The sequence below is a fragment of the Copadichromis virginalis genome, linkage group LG22 (genome assembly GCF_057382275.1).
Source record: "Copadichromis virginalis isolate Kocher_CV1m ecotype Utaka linkage group LG22, C_Virginalis_male_GT1.1, whole genome shotgun sequence".
Classification (NCBI taxonomy): domain Eukaryota; kingdom Metazoa; phylum Chordata; class Actinopteri; order Cichliformes; family Cichlidae; genus Copadichromis; species Copadichromis virginalis.
In genome coordinates, this window is record NC_140638.1 from 20,253,647 (window position 1) to 20,277,770 (window position 24,124).

Below are 24,124 nucleotides of genomic sequence, written 5' to 3' on the forward strand. Positions count from 1 at the left end.
AATCAGGGTGGAAAATAAGTATTTAGTCAATAACAAAAATACAACTCAATACTTTGTAACATAACCTTTGTTGGCAATAACAGAGGTCAAACGTTTACTATAGGTCTTTACCAGGTTTGCACACACAGTAGCTGGTATTTTGGCCCATTCCTCCATGCAGATCTTCTCGAGAGCAGTGATGTTTTGGGGCTGTCGCCGAGCAACACAGACTTTCAACTCCCGCCACAGATTTTCTATGGGGTTGAGGTCTGGAGACTGGCTAGGCCACTCCAGGACTTTCAAATGCTTCTTACGGAGACACTCCTTTGTTGCCCGGGCAACAAATGGATCATTGTCATGTTGGAAGACCCAGCCTTGTTTCATCTTCAAAGTTCTCACTGATGGAAGGAGGTTTTGGCTCAAAATCTCATGATACATGGCCCCATTCATTCTGTCCTTAACACGGATCAGTCGTCCTGTCTCCTTGGCAGAAAAACAGCCCCATAGCATGATGTTTCCACCCCCATGCTTCACAGTAGGTATGGTGTTCTTGGGATGCAACTCAGTATTCTTCTTCCTCCAAACACGACGAGTTGAGTTTATACCAAAAAGTTCTACTTTGGTTTCATCTGACCACATGACGTTCTCCCAATCCTCTGCTGTATCATCCATGTGCTCTCTGGCAAACTTCAGACGGGCCTGGACATGCACTGGCTTCAGCAGCGGAACACGTCTGGCACTGCGGGATTTGATTCCCTGCCGTTGTAGTGTGTTACTGATGGTGACCTTTGTTACTTTGGTCCCAGCTCTCTGCAGGTCATTCACCAGGTCCCCCCGTGTGGTTCTGGGATCCTTGCTCACCGTTCTCATGATCATTTTGACCCCACGGGATGAGATCTTGCGTGGAGCCCCAGATCGAGGGAGATTATCAGTGGTCTTGTATGTCTTCCATTTTCTGATGATTGCTCCCACAGTTGATTTTTTCACACCAAGCTGCTTGCCTATTGTAGATTCACTCTTCCCAGTCTGGTGCAGGTCTACAATACTTTTCCTGGTGTCCTTCGAAAGCTCTTTGGTCTTGGCCATGGCGGAGTTTGGAGTCTGACTGTTTGAGGCTGTGGACAGGTGTCTTTTATACAGATGAGGAGTTCAAACAGGTGCCATTCATACAGGTAACAAGTGGGGGACAGAAAAGCTTCTTACAGAAGACGTTACAGGTCTGTGAGAGCCAGAGATTTTCCTTGTTTGAGGTGACCAAATACTTATTTTCCACCCTGATTTACGAATAAATTCTTTACAAATCCTACCATGTGGATTCATGGATTTTTTTTTTCACATTCTGTCTCTCACAGTTGAAGTGTACCTCTGGTGCAAATTACTGACCTCTGTCATCATTTTAAGTGGGGGAACTTGCACAATCGGTGGCTGACTAAATACTTTTTTGCCCCACTGTAAATTACACATCAGCTCAGTTCATTGGACTGCTACAGAGAGGCCAAGTACAGGTTCACTAAAGAAGTGGACATTGCTAAACATCAGCACTCTGAGAAGATGCAGCAGCAGATCTCAGAGAATGACTCGGCCTCTGTGTGGAAAGGTTTTAGGAATATCACCAACTACAAGCCTAAAACCCCCCACTCCACTGATGACTTGCTCTTGGCCAACACCCTCAACGACTTTTACTGCCGTTTTGACGAGCCATCAGGCAGCCTTCACACCTCCAACGGCCCCAACAAAAGAGACACTTTGGACACTCATTCCCCCACCTCTCCCCCCTCCAGGGCTTTGGAGTTGACGTCACGCCGCAATGCATTGTGGGAGCGCAGCTCCATTTTCGGGGTCTACGAATCAAAACAAACACACTGTGTTGGAACGACGACGACAAGAAACACGCTTAAAAACAGCTAAAAAAGAAAACGGACGGTATAGAGACCGATTGCGTCCAGAGGTGAAGCAGCGGTACTTGAAAAAAATAGAGTGCATCGCAAATCTGGACCCATATGAAATACGGCAGTGGAGTAAAGACCCAGACGACTTACCGCCACTGTCCTACCCCGATATCTTCACGTATCTTGTTTGTGGAGTAAGCGCTTACACAGCGAACCAGTTTCATAATTACAAGTCACTGGAGGCGCACATCCAATTTACAAATGGCTGGGCGCAAGATTTGGCTATTTTCAAGCCGCCAAACTCTGAGTACGTCGTCATTCATACCAAAGTAAGTCAGCTGGAGTGCATCGAGTGTAATAGCCATTTTCCACCTCCCACCATAATTAATGTTATACATTTATCATTGAACTGCTAAAATATCGTTATCATATTATATGCCCGTAATTGTAAAGTACATGCAAATTAACACATTGATAATCGGGCAAATTATTAACGCCAATTTGTGTCCTTCCTGTCTCATTTCATTTATTGTCTTTACATCAACCAATCAAGTCACTCCATTCGATGTTTGATCGCAATTTCTATAACTTCCGAGACCACCAACGATGATATTATTCAGCTATAAAGTGTGATGTGAACATATTTAGAACTTACCGGAATGAAAATGTCTTGAGCACACCAACTGATATCTGGAGACGGAACAGAACTTGATATCAGCTCGTCTCACGGCTGCTATCCAGGCTAGACGCCTTCGTTTGGTAATATCCGATACATGAGCTCCTTCATGTTGCTTCCAGGTTGGGAAAGCATAAAAAGACAATCGAAACTTATTCCCGTGCCGGTCGTAAGATCGAACATTGCAGCCGACCGCACAGCAAGTACGAACCATGGCTATGCTTTCGCTCCTTACTTAGACCCCCAAAATGGCGGATCGGGCCAAAATCCTTTCCACGCCCACCCCCGTGACATCACGCTCCAAAGCCCTATAGCCATCACCACCATCAAACACTTCACCTACAACACCCCCCTCCTCACCCCACACAAAGGAGGATTTCACACCACCTCACCACCTCCTCCCACCACAACTCTTCATATTCATGAAGCAGGTGTGAGGAAGCATGTCATGTGCCTGCCTGCTTCAAGTCCGCTACCATAATCCCTGTCCCCAAGAAACCTAGGATCACTGGACTAAATGACTAAAGACCTGTGGCTCCGACATCTGTGGTCATGAAGTCATTTGAGCGCCTGGTTCTCTCCTACCTCAAGACCCTCACGGCCCCCCTCCTGGACCCCCTGCAGTTTGCATACAGAGCCAACAAGTCTGTAGATGACGCCATCAACATGGCTCTAAACTTCATCCTGCAGCATCTGGACTCCTCAGGAACCTACGCCAGGATCCTGTTTGTGGACTTCAGCTCTGCCTTCAACACCATCCTTCCAGACCATCTCCGAGGCAAGCTTTCCCAGATGAATGTGCCTGATCCCATCTGCCGGTGGATCACTGACTTCCTGACGGACAGGAAGCAGCATGTGAGGCTGGGAAAGAATGTCTCGGACTCTCGGACCATCAGCACTGGCTCCCCTCAGGGCTGTGTTCTTTCTCCTCTGCTCTTCTCTCTGTACACCAACTGCTGCACCTCCACCCACCAGTCTGTCAAGCTAATCAAGTTTGCAGATGACACCACCGTTATTGGACTCATCTCGGACGGGGATGAGTCTGCCTACAGGTGGAAGGTTGAACGTCTGGTGTCCTGGTGCAGCCACAACAACCTGGTGCTGAATGCCCAGAAGACAGTGGAGATTATTGTGGACTTCAGGAAGCACACAGCCCCACTCCCCCCCATCATCCTGACTGACACCCTCATCACCTCTGTGGACTCATTCCGCTTCCTGGGTACCACCATCACCCAGGACCTGAAGTGGGAGCCCACCATCACCTCCGTCATTAAGAAAGCCCAGCAGAGGATGTACTTCCTGAGGCAGCTGAAGAAATTCAACCTGCCAACACGGACGATGATGCAATTCTACACCGCAATCATCGAGTCCATCCTCACCTCCTCCATCACCGTGTGGTACGCTGGAGCCACTATCAGGGACAAACAGAGACTGCAGCGTGTTGTGCGCTCTGCTGAGAAGGTGATTGGCTGCAGACTCCCATCTCTGCAGGACCTGTACACCTCCAGGACACTGAGGCGTGCAGCTCGGATCTCAGCTGACCCTTCTCACCCCGGACACAGTCTGTTTGACCTGCTCCCCTCAGGCAGGAGGCTCCGGTCCATTCGCACCAGGACCTCTCGCCATAAGAACAGTTTCTTCCCCTCTGCTGTTGGACACATGAACAATAACCGTATGACTGTTCCCACCACTAACACATGACCCTACGCTGTGTTCACTGCATCATTCCATGTTTGGCACTGATCACCACCTGCACTCATGTATATATCATGTATATATCTATCTACTTAGCACTTTTAATTCTTATTCTTATTTTTATTTTCATGTCTATTTAAGTGTTATATGACAGTATGTTTGCACTAAGCACCGCAGCAATTTCCTAATGTTGTAAACCTGCTCAACATTTGGCAATAAAACCCTTTCTGATTCTGATTCTGATGTATTTTTCTGGCTCATTTTTAGTGTTATTGTTTAGAGTGGGGTGAAAACACCCTCTCAGGCAGCTATAAAAGAAAGCAGCTCCAACTCTCTGCAGAAATCTGAGCATCCTGTACAAAGAAGCTTCAGCAGCTCCTCATCACACTTTGAGACTTAAAGCTCCAACATGATCTTGCTCCTCTTCCTGCTCGGTCTGGCTCTGGGTGCTCCTTCTGAGTCTCCTTCTGATGAAAATGAAGTAAAGCTCCAACTTGGTAACTTTTTTTGTGCATTTTTTTTTGTCTTTTTAATATTATTTAGCAAATAATAGATTTTAAATGCACCTTTATCATGTTTCTTGTTTTGTTTTGCTCAGGATAAATATGTGTTAGTATAATTGGGGATACATGCATTAATTTGGTTCCACGTTTCAAACCTCCAGCAGAACCAGGCTCAGACAGGAGCAGCCATTTGCTGTGACTGGTGGAACTTTAGGCCTCATCAAAAAGAAAAGCTTAATATTAAAAGTAGATTATTGATTATCTGTGTCCTTAATCCAAACTGGCTGATTACACATTAGAGGAGGCTTAAAGCGGAAGGCTCTGCCTCCCATTCTACTTTTAATTAACCTCAAAACCACAAGTAAACCAGCAGTCTGAGAGCAAAGTACTCCATTGCTCTTAAAATAAGACGTAGCCTGAGTATTTAATACCTTGTATGTGAGGAGAAGGATTTTAAATTTTAATGTGGATTTAGCAGGGAGCTGATGCAGTGAAGCTAATATGTAATGTTTCTTTGTATTCCCTGAAGTACATACAGAAAAGCAGCCTGACACCAGGTCTCACCTTTAGGATATTAGCAGTACAGATCAGGTTTCTTCTGTTACTAAAAAACAAATCATGATCTTTTTCCTCTTCTTGTTTCTGTCTTTTTCAGATGACCGAGCAGTGCAGCTGCAGCATGGAAACTGTCCCCCGTTCTGGTGGAGCTTCAACGGCCGCTGCTATACGTATGTAGCTACACCGATGAGCTGGTCTGATGCAGAGTTCCACTGTTTGTCACAGGGAGCCAACCTGGTGTCCATCCACAACATGGAGGAAGAGAACTTTGTCAGATCCTTGATCAGGAACTTCGATCGTGCTCAGAGAGCCTCTTGGATTGGACTCAGTGATGTTCACAGAGAGGGCAGATGGATGTGGTCTGATGGCTCTGTGGTACGCTTTTTTAACTGGAATGCAGGCGAGCTGCTGTAAAACTGTGTCAGTTTTACACAGTGTGTATGTGGGGTTTTTTTTTTGTAGACTATTCTTCTAACTCTTAACAGACTGCTAACATGTATTCAAAAGGCTATATTTGTTATTTATTTGTAGTAAACTGAAACACATTACTAAAAAAATCTATTCTAAGATTCATGTGACACATGACTGTTAAGTTAGGTAGAACTTCAAGGGACATGAAGTTCTTTGCTGACCTGTTCATCATCTTTGTAGCTGTGCAAAAGCAAAAGCTTTATTCAATTTCATATTATGACAACTACGACAACCACTCTGAAGTTTATAAACAAAAACAAGACACTGGGTGTCAATTTAGGGATCTACAGTTCTCAGCTAACACTCTGACTCTGAAAGTGAGTCAAAGGAGTGAGTCTGACTCATGAAGTTCAAGTACACTTCTAGTTTAACATTTGAGAACAGCAGCGGAGCACTGACCTGTTCTTCTGCTGACTGTGTCAATATGGCTCGTAAACTGAGACAAATTATCTCCAGGAACAGCTGTTCAATAGAAGACAATAAATAATCACTACAAGCACATCTGTTCAGCTGTTTGCAGACACTAGAGAGTGACTTGTATTAACATGTGTACATCATGAAATCTGTTGCTTTAGTATTTATGGTTGGCCAACCGGTTAATGCTAGGTAGCTATATCTGATTTTATGATTCACACACAGCTTAATGACAAAAAGGGCCTTCCCTCTACTGCCATCTCTACCTGTCTGTGAAACTTTCTCAGTAAATGGCATTGGTGTGTTTTGTCCTTTAATAAAATTAATAATAGAAGATTCATTTCTGATGCAATCCAGAGTATATTAATGAAACTGGTCTTAAATTATATGCAAAGTTTGTGACATCATGTTGAATTTATAAAAGTGTACCTTTAAAATAAGTGTTAGGGTTAGGGTTAACCCCCACACACCCCACTTTTCAGTTATTTATTTGTAAAAAATATTTGGAATCATGTATGATTTTTGTTCCACTTCTCACGTGTACACCACTTTGTGTTGGTCTTTCATGTGGAATTCCAATAAAATTGATTCATGTTTGTGGCTGTAATGTGACAAAATGTGGAAAAGTTCAAGGGGGCCGAATACTTTTACAAGCCACTGTACAAACCACTTGAAGGCTATAAAAAGATAGAGGTTCACTTCCAAATGTCAGTTTCCACTGTTAGAAATGTTATCAGGAAACTTCAGTAAAGAGATATGGTGGAAGCTCAGATGAACAAAGCTTTAAGACGATCACACAAACCTCTCACATGAGTGCCAAATATCTGCAGGACAGTGTAGCTGACACAGCAGTGGTAATGATCTGCTTTTAGATTAGTCTGGTTACTGCAGGGGTTTTATTTTGGCTGCTTTACAATTGTAATAGACACAAGAGTGCTTAGACATTTTTATACAAGGTAAATATCTCAAAGTGGAAAAGTAAAAAAAGAATTAACACACAGTCTTTTTTAAATGAAAAAAAAAACTAAACAGGGTTTGTTTTGTATTTTTAACTGGAAAGATCACAATCTTCTGTTTCCTCTTCCTGGTACAGTCATTTATCTGTTTTCTTTTTGCTGATAATGTGATTTTATAATATAGTAAAACCATAATTATTCAGACAAACAAACAGTGAAGTAATTCTACTAAACCAAAGGTGCTAATAGTTGATCTATTTTGTCATTTACTGCCATAGGAGAGTCACATATCTCTGGGTCCAGTACTAAGAGAGGATCCTCTTGATTGTGTGGAGTTCATTCTGTCTTTGTTTAATGGAGCAACTCAGGAGTTTTTACCTGTTAGAGCTCTGAACTGTCCTGTTTGATTAGTCATTGTGCTGATAACGCCTTTATGACACAATAAATATAAATAACACATCAAAAAACAAACAACATTTCTTCATGTGTTGGAAATTTGATGTTTTTTTCTGGCTTATATTGTGTATAGTTTAGAGTTTTGAGCCATTTGCCCAGTGATGTCACACCAGCAATGAAAACACCCTCTCAGGCAGCTATAAAAGAACGCAGCTCCAACTCTCTGCAGGAATCTGAACATCCTGTAGGAAGAAGCTTCAGCAGCTCCTCATCATCTTTGAGACTTAAAGCTCCAACATGATCTTGCTCCTCTTCTTGTTTGGGTGGCTCTGGATGCTCAGTCCTCTTTAATGTTGAGAATTTGTTCTGCCTTTGTATATTATTATCCTATTACTACAAAAACAGTCACGTTCTTCTGAGTCTGCCAGGAGGACGTGGCTGTTCAGCAATTATTAATTTCTTTAGAATCTGATGGTGTTTACTGGCCGGTGTTAGTGATGTTTACAGTTGAGAGTTTTGTTCCATTTGGTCAATGATATCACAGTGATCAGTGAAAACACCCTCTCAGGCAGCTATAAAAGAAAGCAGCTCCACCTCTCTGCAGAAATCCTGTACAAAGAAGCTTCAGCAGCTCCTCATCAAAGGTTGAGACTTAAAGCTTCAACATGATCTTGCTCCTCTTCCTGTTCAGTCTGGCTCTGGGTGCTCCTTCTGAGTCTCCTTCTGATGGCAGTGAAGTGAAGCTACAACATGGTAACCATCCTATATTCTGACTCTTCTTTCCCCTCCTTTATTTAACTTTATGTTTGTGGGGGGGGGGGGGGGGGGGGGGTTTATTATCTTAATCACAATTTAGTCAAATACTCCAAGATTTTCTGTCGTCTGTTTCAGCAGTCAGTGATACAAAATTCTTGGTGTTTCATTGTAACATAGATTTTTTTTCCCCCCGTGTCAGATAAGTTCTACTATTCTGTAGAGTTATGATAAAGACCTGCTAATAAACATAATAAGAGCAGCTTATTTCTCTGCATTTTTTTAACTTTCACCATGTCAGCTGTGCAGACGTGCTTTTCTGATGTTCTTCAGAGGTTACATCAAAGAAAAAATGTCAGTCACACTGACAAAAACAGTTATTTGTTTTTCATCGAGTTCTGACTGCTGTGTCTTCTTCAGATGACCACAGAGTTCAACTACTGCGTGGAAGCTGTCCCCCGTTCTGGTACAGCTTCAATGGCCGCTGCTACAAATATGTGGCCACACACATGAGCTGGGCTGATGCAGAGCTCTACTGTGTGTCACAGCGAGCCAACCTGGTGTCTATCCACAGCAGGGAGGAAGAGGAGTTTGTTAAATCATTAATTAAGAACTTTGACCATGCTGAGCGATGGACCTGGATTGGACTGAGTGACATCCATAAAGAAGGCAGATGGATGTGGTCTGATGGTTGTGCAGTGAGTTTTGTATACTGGGATACTAGCGAGCCAAACAACAGTGGAACAAAAGAGCACTGTGTTCACACTAACGTGCGTGAAGTAAAGAAATGGAATGATCACCAGTGTTCTCTCAATTTAGCTTCTGTTTGTGCAACACAAATAACCTGCCCTTAGAAATTGAAATGTATCTTTTCGCTGCATTGTACAGAAGCAAATCGTTTTTGGCCCATTAATAGATGTTTAAAACTGCTCCAAATAAAAAGGAAAAAACAATTAAACATGAAAATTCATCATCAGTGCCACCACTGTTTAACTCTGGGGTTACAGGTCCTATGAGAAAACATGCAAGCGTGTAACTGGTGTCACAGACATGCGCTTGCATGTTTCATTAGCACGCAGTTAGTATTTCAAATAAGGATGAATGTAGAAAATGCACCTCCTCATTGATCTTCCCAGAATAACTTCAAGTCTAATTACAGTTTTTATCAATCGATTTGGCTCAATTATCACAGGAGAAAAGTTTTCATGCAGTTCTCAAACAGTGAGGGCATTTTTTAATCACACAGGCTCAACTGCACAAAACACATTGATTTTAACAATCATGTTTCCACATTTGGCAGCGTTTTGGTGGCTGTAGCTCAGGTGGGAGAGCAGGCCATCTACTAACCAGAATGTTAGTTGATTGATCCCACTCTGCTCCAGTCTGCATACCAAATATTCTTGGGCAAATTACTAACCCATGTTGCTCTCTGATGCATCCATCAGACTGTGAATGCTGTGTTAATGTCTGTTAGGAAGCGCTTAGGAAAAAGTGCTTGTGTGATTGGGTGAATAAACAAGTTGTGTAAAGCACTCTGTAAGAACCAGTCCATTTACATGAACAGTCAATCACTTCAACTCTGAGATGAAGAAATAAAATCCTTTAAAGACTGTGCTATAAAAATGTTTATTTTTTTCCTCAAAACCTTACTGACCTCCATAAAGAAGGCAGCTGGATGTGGTCTGATGGTTGTGCAGTAGATTTTGTCTACTGGGATGCAGGACAACCACACAACTGACACAAAGAAGTGGAATGACTGCCCATGTTCTGTCATTTTACCTTCTGTTTGTGCAGTATGGATAAACTGCACTCAGAAACTAAAATTTACATTTTCCCTGCACTGTTGATGCTGTCTGTCTTTAGTGTGTTTGTGCAAAAGTCACAAAATTCCACGAACCTTGATTTTCATAAATGTGGAAACAACCACTGGCAGCTGCACTCAAAGGGAATATTTACTCATCGTTTCAATGTCAAAATTATGAAAGCAAAGACTGTTTTAGGTGAACAAATAAATAGTTAAAACTGCTCTAAAGTAAAAGAACTGAAAAGCTATAAATAAAAACTCATGATCAGTGCCTCCATTGTGTATCTCTGGGGTTACGAGACACATGTCTGCAACATCAGTAATCACATTTCATGAGTAGTATTTAATAAACACTAAGTATTACAAAAGGAGACAAATGGAGATTATTCACATCTACCTTTATCGTTACCAGAAAAACTCTAATGTAGTTAAGATCTATAGTTTGGCTTCATCCTAAAAAACACACAGAATAATATCACTGAGGAGGTGAGGAGAGAGGTACAGCAGTGAGTGTCTACAGCCACAGCCTGTAAAGGTAACATCCAAAGAAGAAGTTTGACTGTTTTTCAAGCTTATGTTAAATATGACCAGCGGTTAAAGTGGGCTGGAAGGATCCTGAACTGTATTCTGGTTCCCTCGGTTAATGAGCAGTTAAATCTTATAGGCAGATGAATGTGTGTTACTACAATCTAAAATTTGATTGTAGGAATGTTTTCAGGTAACTAAATACTACTGCCCTAGTACCTGCACTTTGTTGTAGTTTTATTGTATCATAAAGGTCCTTCTTGGCAAAGTGGAACCTTTAGATCAGATCTTAAAATGTGAGCTCTCCACTCTCCTTTTTTTATAACAGTAAAGCCTCATCAAAATGAGTAGGAGGCCAACATAGAGTCACTAAAGACCTCTGTCTATACAAACCACGGTCAGACATGTCATTTTAAAAATAATTTAAATAAAACCACTGAAAGGCTATAAAAAGATAGAAATGCACCTCCAACTGTCAATTTTCATTGTCAGAAATGTTATTTTAAAAAACTTAAACCAATAAGGTGGGAGTTAAGATGAAAGCTGGAAGATGAAGAAAGTTTTAAGGCTGAACTTCACAATTTAGGGTAGAAAGCGACACAAACCCCCCACATGAGTGTCAAATATCTGCAGGACAGCCTAGCTGGCACAGCAGTGGTTATGATCTGCTTTAGTTTAAAAGTCTATTTACTGCAATCTTTTTGTTTTGTTTGGTTTATTTAAAAATTGTAACAGACACAAGGGCATTTAAACATTTGTACAAGCTGTAAATAAAGTGGCAAAGTAAAAACAAAAATTAAAGATTAATTGTACTTTTTTTTCTCCTCTATTTTTAAAATGTGCTTCTTTTACTTTATTTTTATGTAAAAAGGGGGGCCTTTGCTTTTTCTTTTTTTGTCTGTGCATCACATTTTCTTTTTTGTAGTTGCTCGTGCCTTGCATGCCTTAGTTGCAGTGTTTCTTCTTCATTGTTCACTTGTTTATTTAGACATGTATAGAGTGATTAAGTGTATAACTCTTACAGTTACATAGACAGTCTTTCTTTTTATTGACTCTGAACAGGCCGGCCACAATCACTTCATTTATATGTGTTCACTGCAATAAAAAGTGTGCACAAGGTTTGTTTTGGATTTGTTTACTGAGAATGATCGCACACTTCTATTTCCTCTTCCTGGTATAGTAACCTATTCTGTTAAGCATTTTGCTGATGATGTGATTTTATAATATAATAAATCAATAAATACTCAGTCAAACAAACAGTGAAGTTCTCTGGAAAAGGCCAGAGCTCAACACGTGTCAATAAGTAGTTAAGTGATGTCTTTGAGTTGTGGATAATTTTACCAAAACACACTTAAATCAGTTTTGCAAAAAAAGACTAAAAGTTCAACGATGATCTCATAAATAAATAATATGTCTGTCCTGAGGCTTTTGTTAGAAATGAAGTAACCTAACTAACACTAGGAAAGACAAGCAGTTTCATTCATATGGACTTCACTATGAGTTTAATTTCCAGCTGTTTTGCTTTTCTTTTTTGAAAAGCAGAGCTTACTTATACTGGACCCATCCTACTGTCTCTTTCTCCTGCTGAGGTCCAGTTCTAGGCTCAGCATCAGCTGGGAGCACGTGCACGTGCACCTGGACCAAACCAAAACATGAAATAAGGAGGGGGGAGGCTGACTGGATATTATTGTTGTTGCCAAAAACAAAGCTACATTAATCATCCTCTCTGTTGTAGCTCAGGTCTGTTTTTTGATACTGCAATTATTCAGATTAATATTAATAAGATGTGACCAAAAATACTTTTATAAACTGCTCAATGTCATGATGCCAGAGTTTTCTAATGACATGTAGCTTTTGTGACAAGGATTTAACAGCTGGTTTGATATCATGATAAATATCACACATATCCAACAGGTGTGTATCAATCTGAATGCATGAAAACATTATTAGTGTACTTACTACTATTACTATAATTACTGCGTAGAGTAAAAAGTAAGTATTTCTGTCTCTCTCCTTTTGCATACTTGCACAGAGGCAGTCAGGCGATATTCAATATGCAATCAAATAATAAATGAGTTTATTGATATCCATTGATGTCTATATAAAGCATTGTGAGATCACAAAAAGCTTGATAAAGACTAAATGTATTCAAAAATCATGCAGTTTGTGGGGATAGGTTAAGTGACTAATCTAAATTGCCCATAAGTGTGAATGCAGGAGGGAATGTGAGTGCAAATGGTTGTCTCTTTCTCTGTGTGTTAGCCCTGTGACAGACTGGCGACCTGTCCAGGGTGTACCCCGCCTCTCGCCCTATGACAGCTGGGATAGGCTCCAGCGCCCCCCACAACCCTGAAAAGGATGAGCAGAAGCGAATGGATGGATGGATGGTATTCAAAAATCCATCTATATACCAAAGGTCCGAATTATGTTATTTAATTTATTTTAAAATTTGTATTTACTTCAACTTTACTGGCTGCCATAGCAGAGTCACATATCTCTGTCTGGGTTGACTACATAGAGAGGATCCTTCTGAGAGGGAGAGTTCAATCTGTCTTTGTTTACTGGAGCAGTTCAGGAGTTTCTATTTGGTCCTTCCTGTTAGAGATCTGATTCACCCTGTTTGATTAATCATTATGCTGATATAGCTTTGTGGTACCATAAACATAAATTACACATCAGCTCAGTTCATTGGAATTTGATGTATTTTTCTGGCTCATTTTTAGTGTTATTGTTTAGAGTGGGGTGAAAACACCCTCTCAGGCAGCTATAAAAGAAAGCAGCTCCAACTCTCTGCAGAAATCTGAACATCCTGTACAAAGAAGCTTCAGCAGCTCCTCATCACACTTTGAGACTTAAAGCTCCAACATGATCTTGCTCCTCTTCCTGTTACAACTCTGACCTTCCATATTTGTTTAATCATTATACTGAAAAGGACTTTGATAACATCATAAATGCAGAATTACAGCAAATACAGTCACGTTCTTCTGAGTCTGCCAGGAGGACGTGGCTGTTCAGCAATTATTAATTTCTTTACAATCTGATGGTGTTTACTGGCCGGTGTTAGTGATGTTTACAGTGGAGAGTTTTGTTCCATTTGGCCAATGATATCACAGTGATCAGTGAAAACACCCTCTCAGGCAGCTATAAAAGAAAGCAGGACCAACTCTCTGCAGAAATCTGAACATCCTGTACAAAGAAGCTTCAGCAGCTCCTCATCACACTTTGAGACTTAAAGCTCCAACATGATCTTGCTCCTCTTCCTTCTCGGTCTGGCTCTGGGTGCTCCTTCTGAGTCTCCTTCTGATGACAATGAAGTGAAGCTACAACTTGGTAACTGTCCCACATTCTGGCTCCTCTTTTCCTTCATTTACTCATTGTAGTTTATTTTTTGTGGGGGTTTTCTTTTTTGTTTTTATCTTTTTAATATTATTTAGCAAATAATAGATTTTAAATGCACCTTTATCATGTTTCTTGTTTTGTTTTGCTCAGGATAAATATGTGTTAGTATAATTGGGGATACATGCATTAATTTGGTTCCACGTTTCAAACCTCCAGCAGAACCAGGCTCAGACAGGAGCAGCCATTTGCTGTGACTGGTGGAACTTTAGGCCTCATCAAAAAGAAAAGCTTAATATTAAAAGTAGATTATTGATTATCTGTGTCCTTAATCCAAACTGGCTGATTACACATTAGAGGAGGCTTAAAGCGGAAGGCTCTGCCTCCCATTCTACTTTTAATTAACCTCAAAACCACAAGTAAACCAGCAGTCTGAGAGCAAAGTACTCCATTGCTCTTAAAATAAGACGTAGCCTGAGTATTTAATACCTTTTATGTGAGGCGAAAGATTTTAAATTTTAATCTGGATTTAGCAGGGAGCTGATGCAGAGAAGCTAATATGTAATGTTTCTTTGTATTCCCTGAAGTACATAGAGAAAAGCAGCCTGACACCAGGTCTCACCTTTAGGATATTAGCAGTACAGATCAGGTTTCTTCTGTTACTAAAAAACAAATCATGATCTTTTTCCTCTTCTTGTTTCTGTCTTTTTCAGATGACCGAGCAGTGAAGCTCCTGAGAGGAAACTGTCCCACGTTCTGGTGGAGCTTCAACGGCCGCTGCTATAAGTATGTAGCTACACCGATGAGCTGGTCTGATGCAGAGTTCCACTGTTTGTCACAGGGAGCCAACCTGGTGTCCATCCACAACATGGAGGAAGAGAACTTTGTCAGATCCCTGATCAGGAACTTCGATCATACTCAGAGAGACACCTGGATTGGACTCAGTGATGTTCACAGAGAGGGCAGATGGATGTGGTCTGATGGCTCTGTGGTACGCTTTTTTAACTGGAAAACAGGCGAGCCAAACAATGATGGAGACGAGGACTGTGTTACAAACAACTATCACACAGTTAAGAAGTGGAATGACAACAAATGCTCTTATAACTTTGCCTCTGTTTGTGTAAAACGCAAAGTCTGTGCTTAGAAATTAGGATACTAATTCAGCAATGACATGCTATGGTGACATGCATGGGGCATCACGATACAGAATCAATGTAAACCTTTATGTCTGTATATAAACAGCAATTCACTGAACTTTAACACAAATACTTAATCAATCATACTGAATATTTACACACCTCTTAATGAGCTCAAAAACCAAGTGATAATTTCTAATAAGAATGTAAAATAATTTTGGTAACAAACATGTTCTGGTTAAAAGTATTTGGATTATATAATCTTTTATATAATTGTATAATTATATAATAATCTACATGCTCACTGTACTGTTAGTTACAGAAGCTTTATGAGGTCTTTTCAAGATAAAAACAAACAAACAAAGAAATTACTAAAAAAATAAGAAATTTAATGATCAGTACCTCTATTGTGTAGTTATATGTATAAACAGTCCATTGTATAACATGCAGCAAAGTCAAGTCATGTTTCTGTGGAAAAAAGTACTTTTGTTTTCTGCCTACACCTGTCAGCAACCACAGATCACTGAAGCTCACTAAAGAGACAAAGAATGAAACCACACTTGTTGCTTAATCACTCCAGAAAAATAAAAAATCTTCAAATAGATGACAAACGGTGCATATGTTCTCCTTAAAGATAAAGGCAGCAGTGGAGAGGTGATCATTTTAATTTCAGATTACTTGTGAAATTAAAAGCCCCAAATTATGTTGTTGCTGAACACTGAAGTACTAAGTCAAAGTACTGGAATTTGGGGTCTCTTTAATACATCTATAAGGACAGAGAGACAGCACGAGGTATGCGGTATTAGTGTGGACGTGTGATTACATCAGAGATCGGCTCTGTGCCCCTTCGTATTTGATAGATGAGGTCAGGCAGGACGCTCTACGGACTGTGATGTTCGCAGATCACATTGTAAACTGTAGTGAGAGTAGGGAGCAGGTGGAGGAGAGTCTGGAGAGGTGGGGGTATGCTCTGAGGAGAAGAGGGAATAAGGCAGAAGCAAGACAGAATACATGTGTGAATAAGAGGGAAACAAGTGTAACAGTGACGCTACAAGGAGCCGAGGAAGTGAAGGATACATTTAAATACCAACCATCCAAAGCTACAGAAAGTGCACAAGAGAGTTGAAGAGTAGAGTGGAGTCAGGGTGGAGCGGGTGGAAAAAGGTGTCAGAGGTGAGGCGTGACATTAAGACAGCAGCAAGAGTGAAAGGGAAGATTTAAAAGATGGTAGTGAAGCAGTTCTCACTACCATGAAGCATGATTTTAGAGATGGTTGCACTGACAAAAGGACAGGAGTCTGAGTTGAAAATGTTAAGATTCTCATCTCATTCTCATCAGAATGGTCAATAAGAAATGAGTACATTTCAGGTTGACCCATTTAGACTAAATTAGAGAGGCGATGCTTACATGATTTGGAGATGTACAGAGGGGGACAGGGTATATATGAATATATAGTCATACAGTATGTTAGCAAAATGAGAGTTTATTATACAGATATAGCTAAATTAGATAAGAGTGAATGTCTAACAAAGTCAGGTGGCATACATATTAACTATCATATTAACTGGCATTGTGGCAGTCATTTGTAGTTTTGACTTGTACATGACAGACATGTAACCACACCTCTGTATATACATATATATTACTCAGGCTTTGTCACAGTATGTGTTTTGGGGCTTTTGTCATTTATTTTGGGTCCTCCTTTGAACAGAAACTAACACTATCCTTAAACTGTAGTCAGTGTATCCATTCAGAAAATCCTGTCTGAATGCTAGGTTTACATGTTATGTGATGGCATGGCTGCACCAGCAAAGATTCACTAAGAAGAAGAAAAATCACACAAATGTTCAAGGCCAAAAAAAGTTCAATTATCATGGTTTGGGGCTTTTTTGATTGCTCATGGTCCCTGTTACTTATTTTAAATAGCCTACATTCTCACTTGCCTGAGAAACGTCGCAGGAAAAACCAAAAGAACATTATTCTCATAAGGTCACATAGTTTTTAGATGTTTGATGTTTAACTGTGTTGGTTTCTACCTGTTTGTAACTATGGCCCAGTTTCCTTCTAAAAGATCCTTTAAGACTTGAAGCTACTGAGGGTCATGCCCTCTTTCCGTACTCCCTAGCTGAAAGCCTCTCATCTTTCCATCTCTTTGTGTATGTTCAAGAAACTTCTGTAAAGGGATATGGTGGAAGTTAAGATGAAAAAAGCTTTAAGACTGCACTTCACATTTTAGAATAGAAAGTGAGGCAAACCCCCCACATGAGTGCCAAATAGCTGCAGGACAGCCTAGCTGGCACAGCAGTGGTTATGATCTGCTTTTAGTTTAAACGTTTATTTACTGCAGGGATTTCATTTTGGTGAATTTAAAAATGTAATAGACAAAAGGGAGCTTAAATATTTGTATGCACAGTAAATATTTCAAAGTGGCAAAGTAAAAAAGAAGTTAAATAGACGGTCTTTCCTTTTATTGACTCTAAAGGTCTAGGCCGGCCACAATCACTTCATTTATGTGTACAATGTTATAAAAGCTGTGCACAGAGTTTGTTTTGTATTTTCTACTGGAGAGGCTTGTAAACCTCTGTTTCTTCCGGTTACAGTAACCTATTCTGTTTTTCTTTTTGCTGATAATGTGACTTTGTAATATAATAAAACCATAAATACTCAGACAAACAAACAGTGAAGTTCTCCTGAAAGTGCCAAAGCCCAGTTTAATACATAGTAAAGTAAAATTGCTTTGTGATGTCATTGAGATGTGGACAATTTTTTCTAATTTTGTTTTCTAATGACATGTAGCTTTTGTGACAAGGATTTAACAGCTGGTTTGATATCATGATAAATATCACACATATCCAACAGGTGTGTATCAATCTGAATGCATGAAAACATTATTAGTGTACTTACTACTATTACTATAATTACTGCGTAGAGTAAAAAGTAAGTATTTCTGTCTCTCTCCTTTTGCATACTTGCACAGAGCAGAGGCAGTCAGGCGATATTCAATATGCAATCAAATAATAAATGAGTTTATTGATATCCATTGATGTTTATATAAAGCATTGTGAGATCACAAAAACCTTGATAAAGACTACATGTATTCAAAAATCATGCAGTTTGTGGGGATAGGTTAAATGACTAATCTAAATTGCCCATAGGCTCCAGCGCCCCCCACAACCTTGAAAAGGATGAGCAGAAGCGAATGGATGGATGGATGGTATTCAAAAATCCATCTATAAACCAAAGATCCGAATTATGTTATTTAATTTATTTTAAAATTTGTATTTACTTCAACTTTACTGGCTGCCATAGCAGAGTCACATATCTCTGTCTGGGTTGACTACATAGAGAGGATCCTTCTGAGAGGGAGAGTTCAATCTGTCTTTGTTTACTGGAGCAGCTCAGGAGTTTCTATTTGGTCCTTCCTGTTAGAGATCTGATTCACCCTGTTTGATTAATCATTATGCTGATATAGCTTTGTGGTACCATAAACATAAATTACACATCAGCTCAGTTCATTGGAATTTGATGTATTTTTCTGGCTCATTTTTAGTGTTATTGTTTAGAGTGGGGTGAAAACACCCTCTCAGGCAGCTATAAAAGAAAGCAGGACCAACTCTCTGCAGAAATCTGAACATCCTGTACAAAGAAGCTTCAGCAGCTCCTCATCACACTTTGAGACTTAAAGCTCCAACATGATCTTGCTCCCCTTCCTGCTCGGTCTGGCTCTGGGTGCTCCTTCTGAGTCTCCTTCTGATGACAATGAAGTGAAGCTACAACTTGGTAACTGTCCCACATTCTGGCTCCTCTTTTCCTTCATTTACTCATTGTAGTTTATTTTTTGTTTTTGTCTTTTTAATATTATTTAGCAAATAATAGATTTTAAATGCACTTTTATCATGTTTCTTGTTTTGTTTTGCTCAGGATAAATATGTGTTAGTATAATTGGGGATACATGCATTAATTTGGTTCCACATTTCAAACCTCAAGCAGAACCAGGCTCAGACAGGAGCAGCCATTTGCTGTGACTGGTGGAACTTTAGGCCTCATCAAAAAGAAAAGCTTAATATTAAAAGTAAGATTAGTGTCCTGAATCCAAACTGGAGCTGGTTCCACAGTAGAGGAGGCTTAAAGTAGAAGGCTCTGCCTCCCAGTACACTTTACCTCAAAACCACAAGTAAACCAGCAGTCTGAGAGCAGAACAGAGTATTTAATACCTTGTATGTGAGGAGAAAGATTTTATATTTTAATCTGGATTTAGCAGGGAGCTGATGCAGAGAAGCTAATATGTAATGTTTCTTTCTATTCCCTGAAGTACATAGAGAAAAGCAGCCTGACACCAGGTCTCTTCAGGTTTCTTCTGTCACTAAAAAACAAATCATGATCTTTTTCCTCTTCTTGTTTCTGTCTTTTTCAGATTACCGGGCAGTGAAGCTGCAGCATGGAAACTGTCCCCCGTTCTGGTGGAGCTTCAACGGCCGCTGCTATACGTATGTAGCTACACCGATGAGCTGGTCTGATGCAGAGTTCCACTGTTTGTCACAGGGAGCCAACCTGGTGTCCATCCACAACATGGAGGAAGAGAACTTTGTCAGATCCCTGATCAGGAACTTCGATCCTGCTCAGAGACCCACCTGGATTGGACTCAGTGATGTTCACAGAGAGGGCAGATGGATGTGGTCTGATGGCTCTGTGGTACGCTTTTTTAACTGGAATGCAGGCGAGCCAAACAACTTGGCAGGAAAAGAGCACTGTGCTACAAACAACTTTAGCTCACATAAGAAGTGGAATGACTGCCCATGTTCTCTCAGTTTTTCATCTGTTTGTTTAAAACGCAAAGACTAATCCAAGTTACTAATTCAGCAATGGCATGGTATGTTGACATGTATGGGGATTCCACAAAAAAGATAACAATGTAAACTTTTATGTCAGTTTTGTTGATCTGTGCTTTAAATTGATAAAGTATTCCTACTGTTTCTGTATGTATGTAACCACTGAATGACAGAATGTAAAGAATCCACACACGCAGACCTGTCTGTACAACGCTGTTGGCCTAATGACACTTATCAACTTTCACAAAACAGTAACAGGGACTTTTTCATAGTTTTCAGTGCATATCTTATCTTCACTGGGTTAAATACACCATAACTTATTTATGTGATTTGTTTTTGCTTTGACATCAGAACACTCATACAGAGGCCACGTTGTCATCTTTGTTATGGTTAACCATGAAATTAGTTCACTAATTGTCACCACTAAAGAAATACTTCCTCCTTTTGTTGTCCAGTTGTAGTTTATTTTATCCAAACACACATTAATGCACTTTTTTAACTACGATGTGTACAAACAGATGATAACATTTTATTACACTTTGATGCTTTGCAAAGCCGATTTATGTGGTGAAACACAAATCAGTTCCTTTTGGAACAACAACTGTAAATAACAACTGATAAGACTGATAAAATTGAATATATCAAAAAAATGTTCAATTAAGGTTTTCTCACATCTCTGGGAGAACTGACAGTCTTTCGAGCTTGAGATAATAATGAACATTAGCTGTTGTCCAATGACATGAACCCCTTCTCTGAAAGCCATAAAAGAGTCTGTTAACATGTCTCTGCAATATTCTCAGTAATGTTCAAGCTCCAGGAAAACATCAAGGCCTAAATCATCAATAAAAATGTCTTCCTCTTCTCACTGGTTGTGGCTCTGTGTGCTCAGTCTGGTCCTGATGAATGTGAAGGAAAGCTACACTGTGGAAAAACACAGCCACACCTGTGGCTCGATTAGATTGGCTGACAGAAAAGGAATACCATGGCATTATCCTAAATCACTTATCCCAGCTTTTCCACACAGAGGCTAATTATCAAACATTAACCATAAATTATGTGTAAAAATGTCAAGTGACACAGGGGAAAACTGAGCAGACGAGGACATCTGGTGACAATTTCATGTCAATAACACCTTTACAAATATAATTACTTAGAGAATTGGTGACGTGTTCAAATATGTATTTTACCCACTGTATATCTGATCAGTTATGATGGAAAGTGTAAATAAATCAAATATCTCAGTGTCATATACTAAGGTGTCATATTAAAAGGAATAGAGAGAAATTGTTCTTCAGGTCCCTTTGCTCCCCTTATGAAGTACTGTTTGTCCGTGATGTGGACTGGGGTACAAATTGTGGCAGGATCAGCCTGATGTTATTTGTATCCCACTTTAACTTTGCAGTTTAAAGAGCTAACATCTCCAAAATTTCAGGTGAGTTAATCATTATAAGAAGTGTTTGTGAACAAAAAATCAAAAATGTGGGACACTGTTTATCCGTGATTTGGACAGCCCAGCGTGTGCTCCCGACGCAGGGGAAACTAATTCTGTCGTGGAAACCTAACTTAGCACCACCATTGTGCAGGTGAAGCCAAAGGCAAGATATGCTTCATCATTTTTCCTTAATGTCCTTTGTACCCCTTTTGTAAAAACATAGAGAAATGCACCACATAAAATATTGCAAAAGGAAAAGGTTGTCTTGCATGAATATAGTGTACAAACTCAAAACACACATTTCTCCTAAAAATTAAGTTGTGCAAATGTGAACAAATCAACTTGTTACAGATATTCATCTCCGCTCGAGAAAAAAAAACAATCCCACAGAACAAAACTCCACCAAACACAATAATACACAGTAAGGCCAAATTAATAAGTCTTCTCATCAGACATTGATGCTTCTTTACTATGTGACTCAAAAAATAGGAGACAGATGTTTGTTTGTTTTTTTAAAGTTCATTCATAATAAAAACTAACTGTAAGATGTTTAACTATAATGCTGTCTGTATTATTGTTGAAGTCCTAAATTATCACCTTTAAAGTGTTTATGCTAATAACACTGTGTACAGTAAGACAGGCATGGAGAACAGCACTGACTGGGAGAGGCTTTGAACAGATCACATACTCGTTTCAGTTAAACATATAAGACTTACACAATTATCTACCTAAAATCTATTTATTTGAAATATCATCTTATGTACAATTATAATGTATTGTTCATCTCCCTTAAATAAACAGGCAGCCTTAAAGTATGAAATATTCATATATGAAAACACATAGATTTGTCTATTGCCTCAATGGTGGATGGAGCCCCACAGGCCTCAATGTGAGCTTGAAGCCATTTATAATGTTTAAGTTGTTTAATGTGTAGGCACTCATGATAAACAGATTTTGAATGAAATTATAGGCATTGAAGCCATTGAACCCAGTCAAAGAGGTGGTAATATTAATTTTATCAGATAAAAAGAGAAGCATTCTGGATATTTTGTTTAAAGAATTCACACCCGAGAGGCATGAATGAGGATTTTTCTATCAATGAGTTTCTGTGAAATGTACCTTTTGTGTTTGTATGTTTTTGACTAGATTTTGGCATTGTCTCCCTCTTTTAATGTTCTTGTACTCATATTAACTTTTTATTTTTATCTTTTTTATTTTTTATATTAACTTATTTGCATTTTTTGTGTCCAGAATCTATTTGTACTGTGACTTAACCAATTAGCCAATACCACCTCTTAAATGTCAATTGTTCAGGTGGTTTATCTGTGAAGGTGTGATTGGTCCATTTGAAAAAATTTCAGTTTCTTGTCTTTTATTTAAACACAAACGGTTTCACATTTTACAATGACCCTGATGAAGGCCACAAGCCGGAACGAGCTGGTCACGTAATAAAGTTGTTTCTCATTACTTTAAAGTGTTGCTGGAATCTCCGCGTTGTCAACTCATTTTATTTCTCTTTCTGATAAGAAAACTATTCAATCAGATAGTTATTTGTGGTGAATTAAATAAAGTTACAGTTTCAAACACCTTTTAGCACCACATCTGAAATTCAAGCACTTAACAAACCTTGAAAATATAGTATTAATATTAAAGCATTTTCAAGGATTTCAAGCACCCGTACGAAGCCTAATAGATTGATCTGGAGGTCAAAGTGGAAATAATTCTATATAGACCTTTTTATTAAAACTATGTTTCATACTGCCATTGTTTGTATTGACAGGATAGAGACAGTGAGAAAATGATATGTGGGGATTCTAAATACCACGTTACTTTGGACCTCTGACCTTTTCTATAAGGTCAGACTTTCCTAAAATGTATTTTAGCTTTAAAATGTGCTTAAAACTCTACTGCCTTTGTTTCTAAAAGTACATTTATAGTTTACATTTGAATATCATGTCACATTTCACACACGTCACAGTTAATCTCTGATTTTAACTGCAATACAAACGTCTCATAGCATGTTTAAAATCAACAAAGAAAACAAAATGTTTCATTTTGTTTTGGTGGTTCAGTTTTTTTTTTATTGACAGTAAGATGGCCTGCCATAATCAATTTATTTCTGTGCATTTACTGTTATTAAAAAATATATTCATGTACTGTAAAACCTCACAAACTTCTATTACCCCTGTTTAATTTATTTATTGAGTCCTGGGTTGTTTAAGTGGGTAGAACAGAACAGCAAATCAGTGCATGGGGGACATTAGAGCCAGTGTCTCTAACACACCCTGCTATAGAAAATATGATCAAAGTTACCAGTGCATAACAGAGTGGCCAGAATCCAAACACACATTTGTCTGTACAATCAGCCTAATGAGACTTAAATGAACTGGACTGATACTTTTTTAGCACCTTTCTATTCAGTTGAACTCTCAAAGTACTTTCTACTCCAAAGCTTCATACAGCAGCATTCTTGTAATGTGATTTATTTTTGGGGTTAAGCCATGTAGAAGAGTTTCCTCACTCCTGAGAGGAAAAGATGTTTGTGGTTTGAATCTTCACAGCTGGAATGTAAGTACCTGTTATTTACTTTGTGGCCACTTGAGGGCAGCAGAAGAAAAAGTCAATGTGATGCTGCTGATGTCAGACGCTTTAATTAACAGGTCTTATCAATACTTTAAGATCCATTGTGAAAGGTGTTGTTTGAACCATTCCTGCATGACAAATAACATGTTAGATACTCTGTACTTGTCATATGGTATTATGATGTTATCA

At 39.4% G+C, this 24,124-nt stretch overlaps 3 protein-coding genes and 1 pseudogene across 3 annotated transcripts; all 4 read left to right on the forward strand.

The window, feature by feature from the left end:
- The first annotated feature begins 4,594 nt into the window (after nt 1-4,594).
- LOC146683267 (galactose-specific lectin nattectin-like) lies at nt 4,595-5,714 on the forward strand. The gene is made up of 2 exons (XM_085445543.1): nt 4,595-4,736; nt 5,398-5,714. Exons 1-2 carry the CDS (start codon nt 4,649-4,651, stop codon nt 5,712-5,714), a joined length of 405 nt encoding a protein of 134 aa, XP_085301669.1. The 5' UTR covers nt 4,595-4,648.
- A 2,400-nt stretch (nt 5,715-8,114) lies between these two features.
- On the forward strand, nt 8,115-9,924 carry LOC146683268 (lactose-binding lectin l-2-like). Its single transcript, XM_085445685.1, has 2 exons — nt 8,115-8,290; nt 8,711-9,924. The coding sequence occupies exons 1-2, from the start codon at nt 8,203-8,205 to the stop codon at nt 9,142-9,144; spliced, it is 522 nt and encodes a 173-aa protein (XP_085301811.1). The 5' UTR covers nt 8,115-8,202; the 3' UTR covers nt 9,145-9,924.
- Nucleotides 9,925-13,604: 3,680 nt separating this feature from the next.
- On the forward strand, nt 13,605-15,695 carry LOC146683269 (lactose-binding lectin l-2-like). Its single transcript, XM_085446633.1, has 2 exons — nt 13,605-13,949; nt 14,669-15,695. Exons 1-2 carry the CDS (start codon nt 13,862-13,864, stop codon nt 15,097-15,099), a joined length of 519 nt encoding a protein of 172 aa, XP_085302759.1. The 5' UTR covers nt 13,605-13,861; the 3' UTR covers nt 15,100-15,695.
- Nucleotides 15,696-18,704: 3,009 nt separating this feature from the next.
- LOC146683270 (lactose-binding lectin l-2 pseudogene) lies at nt 18,705-20,055 on the forward strand (annotated as a pseudogene).
- The last annotated feature ends 4,069 nt before the right edge of the window (nt 20,056-24,124 follow it).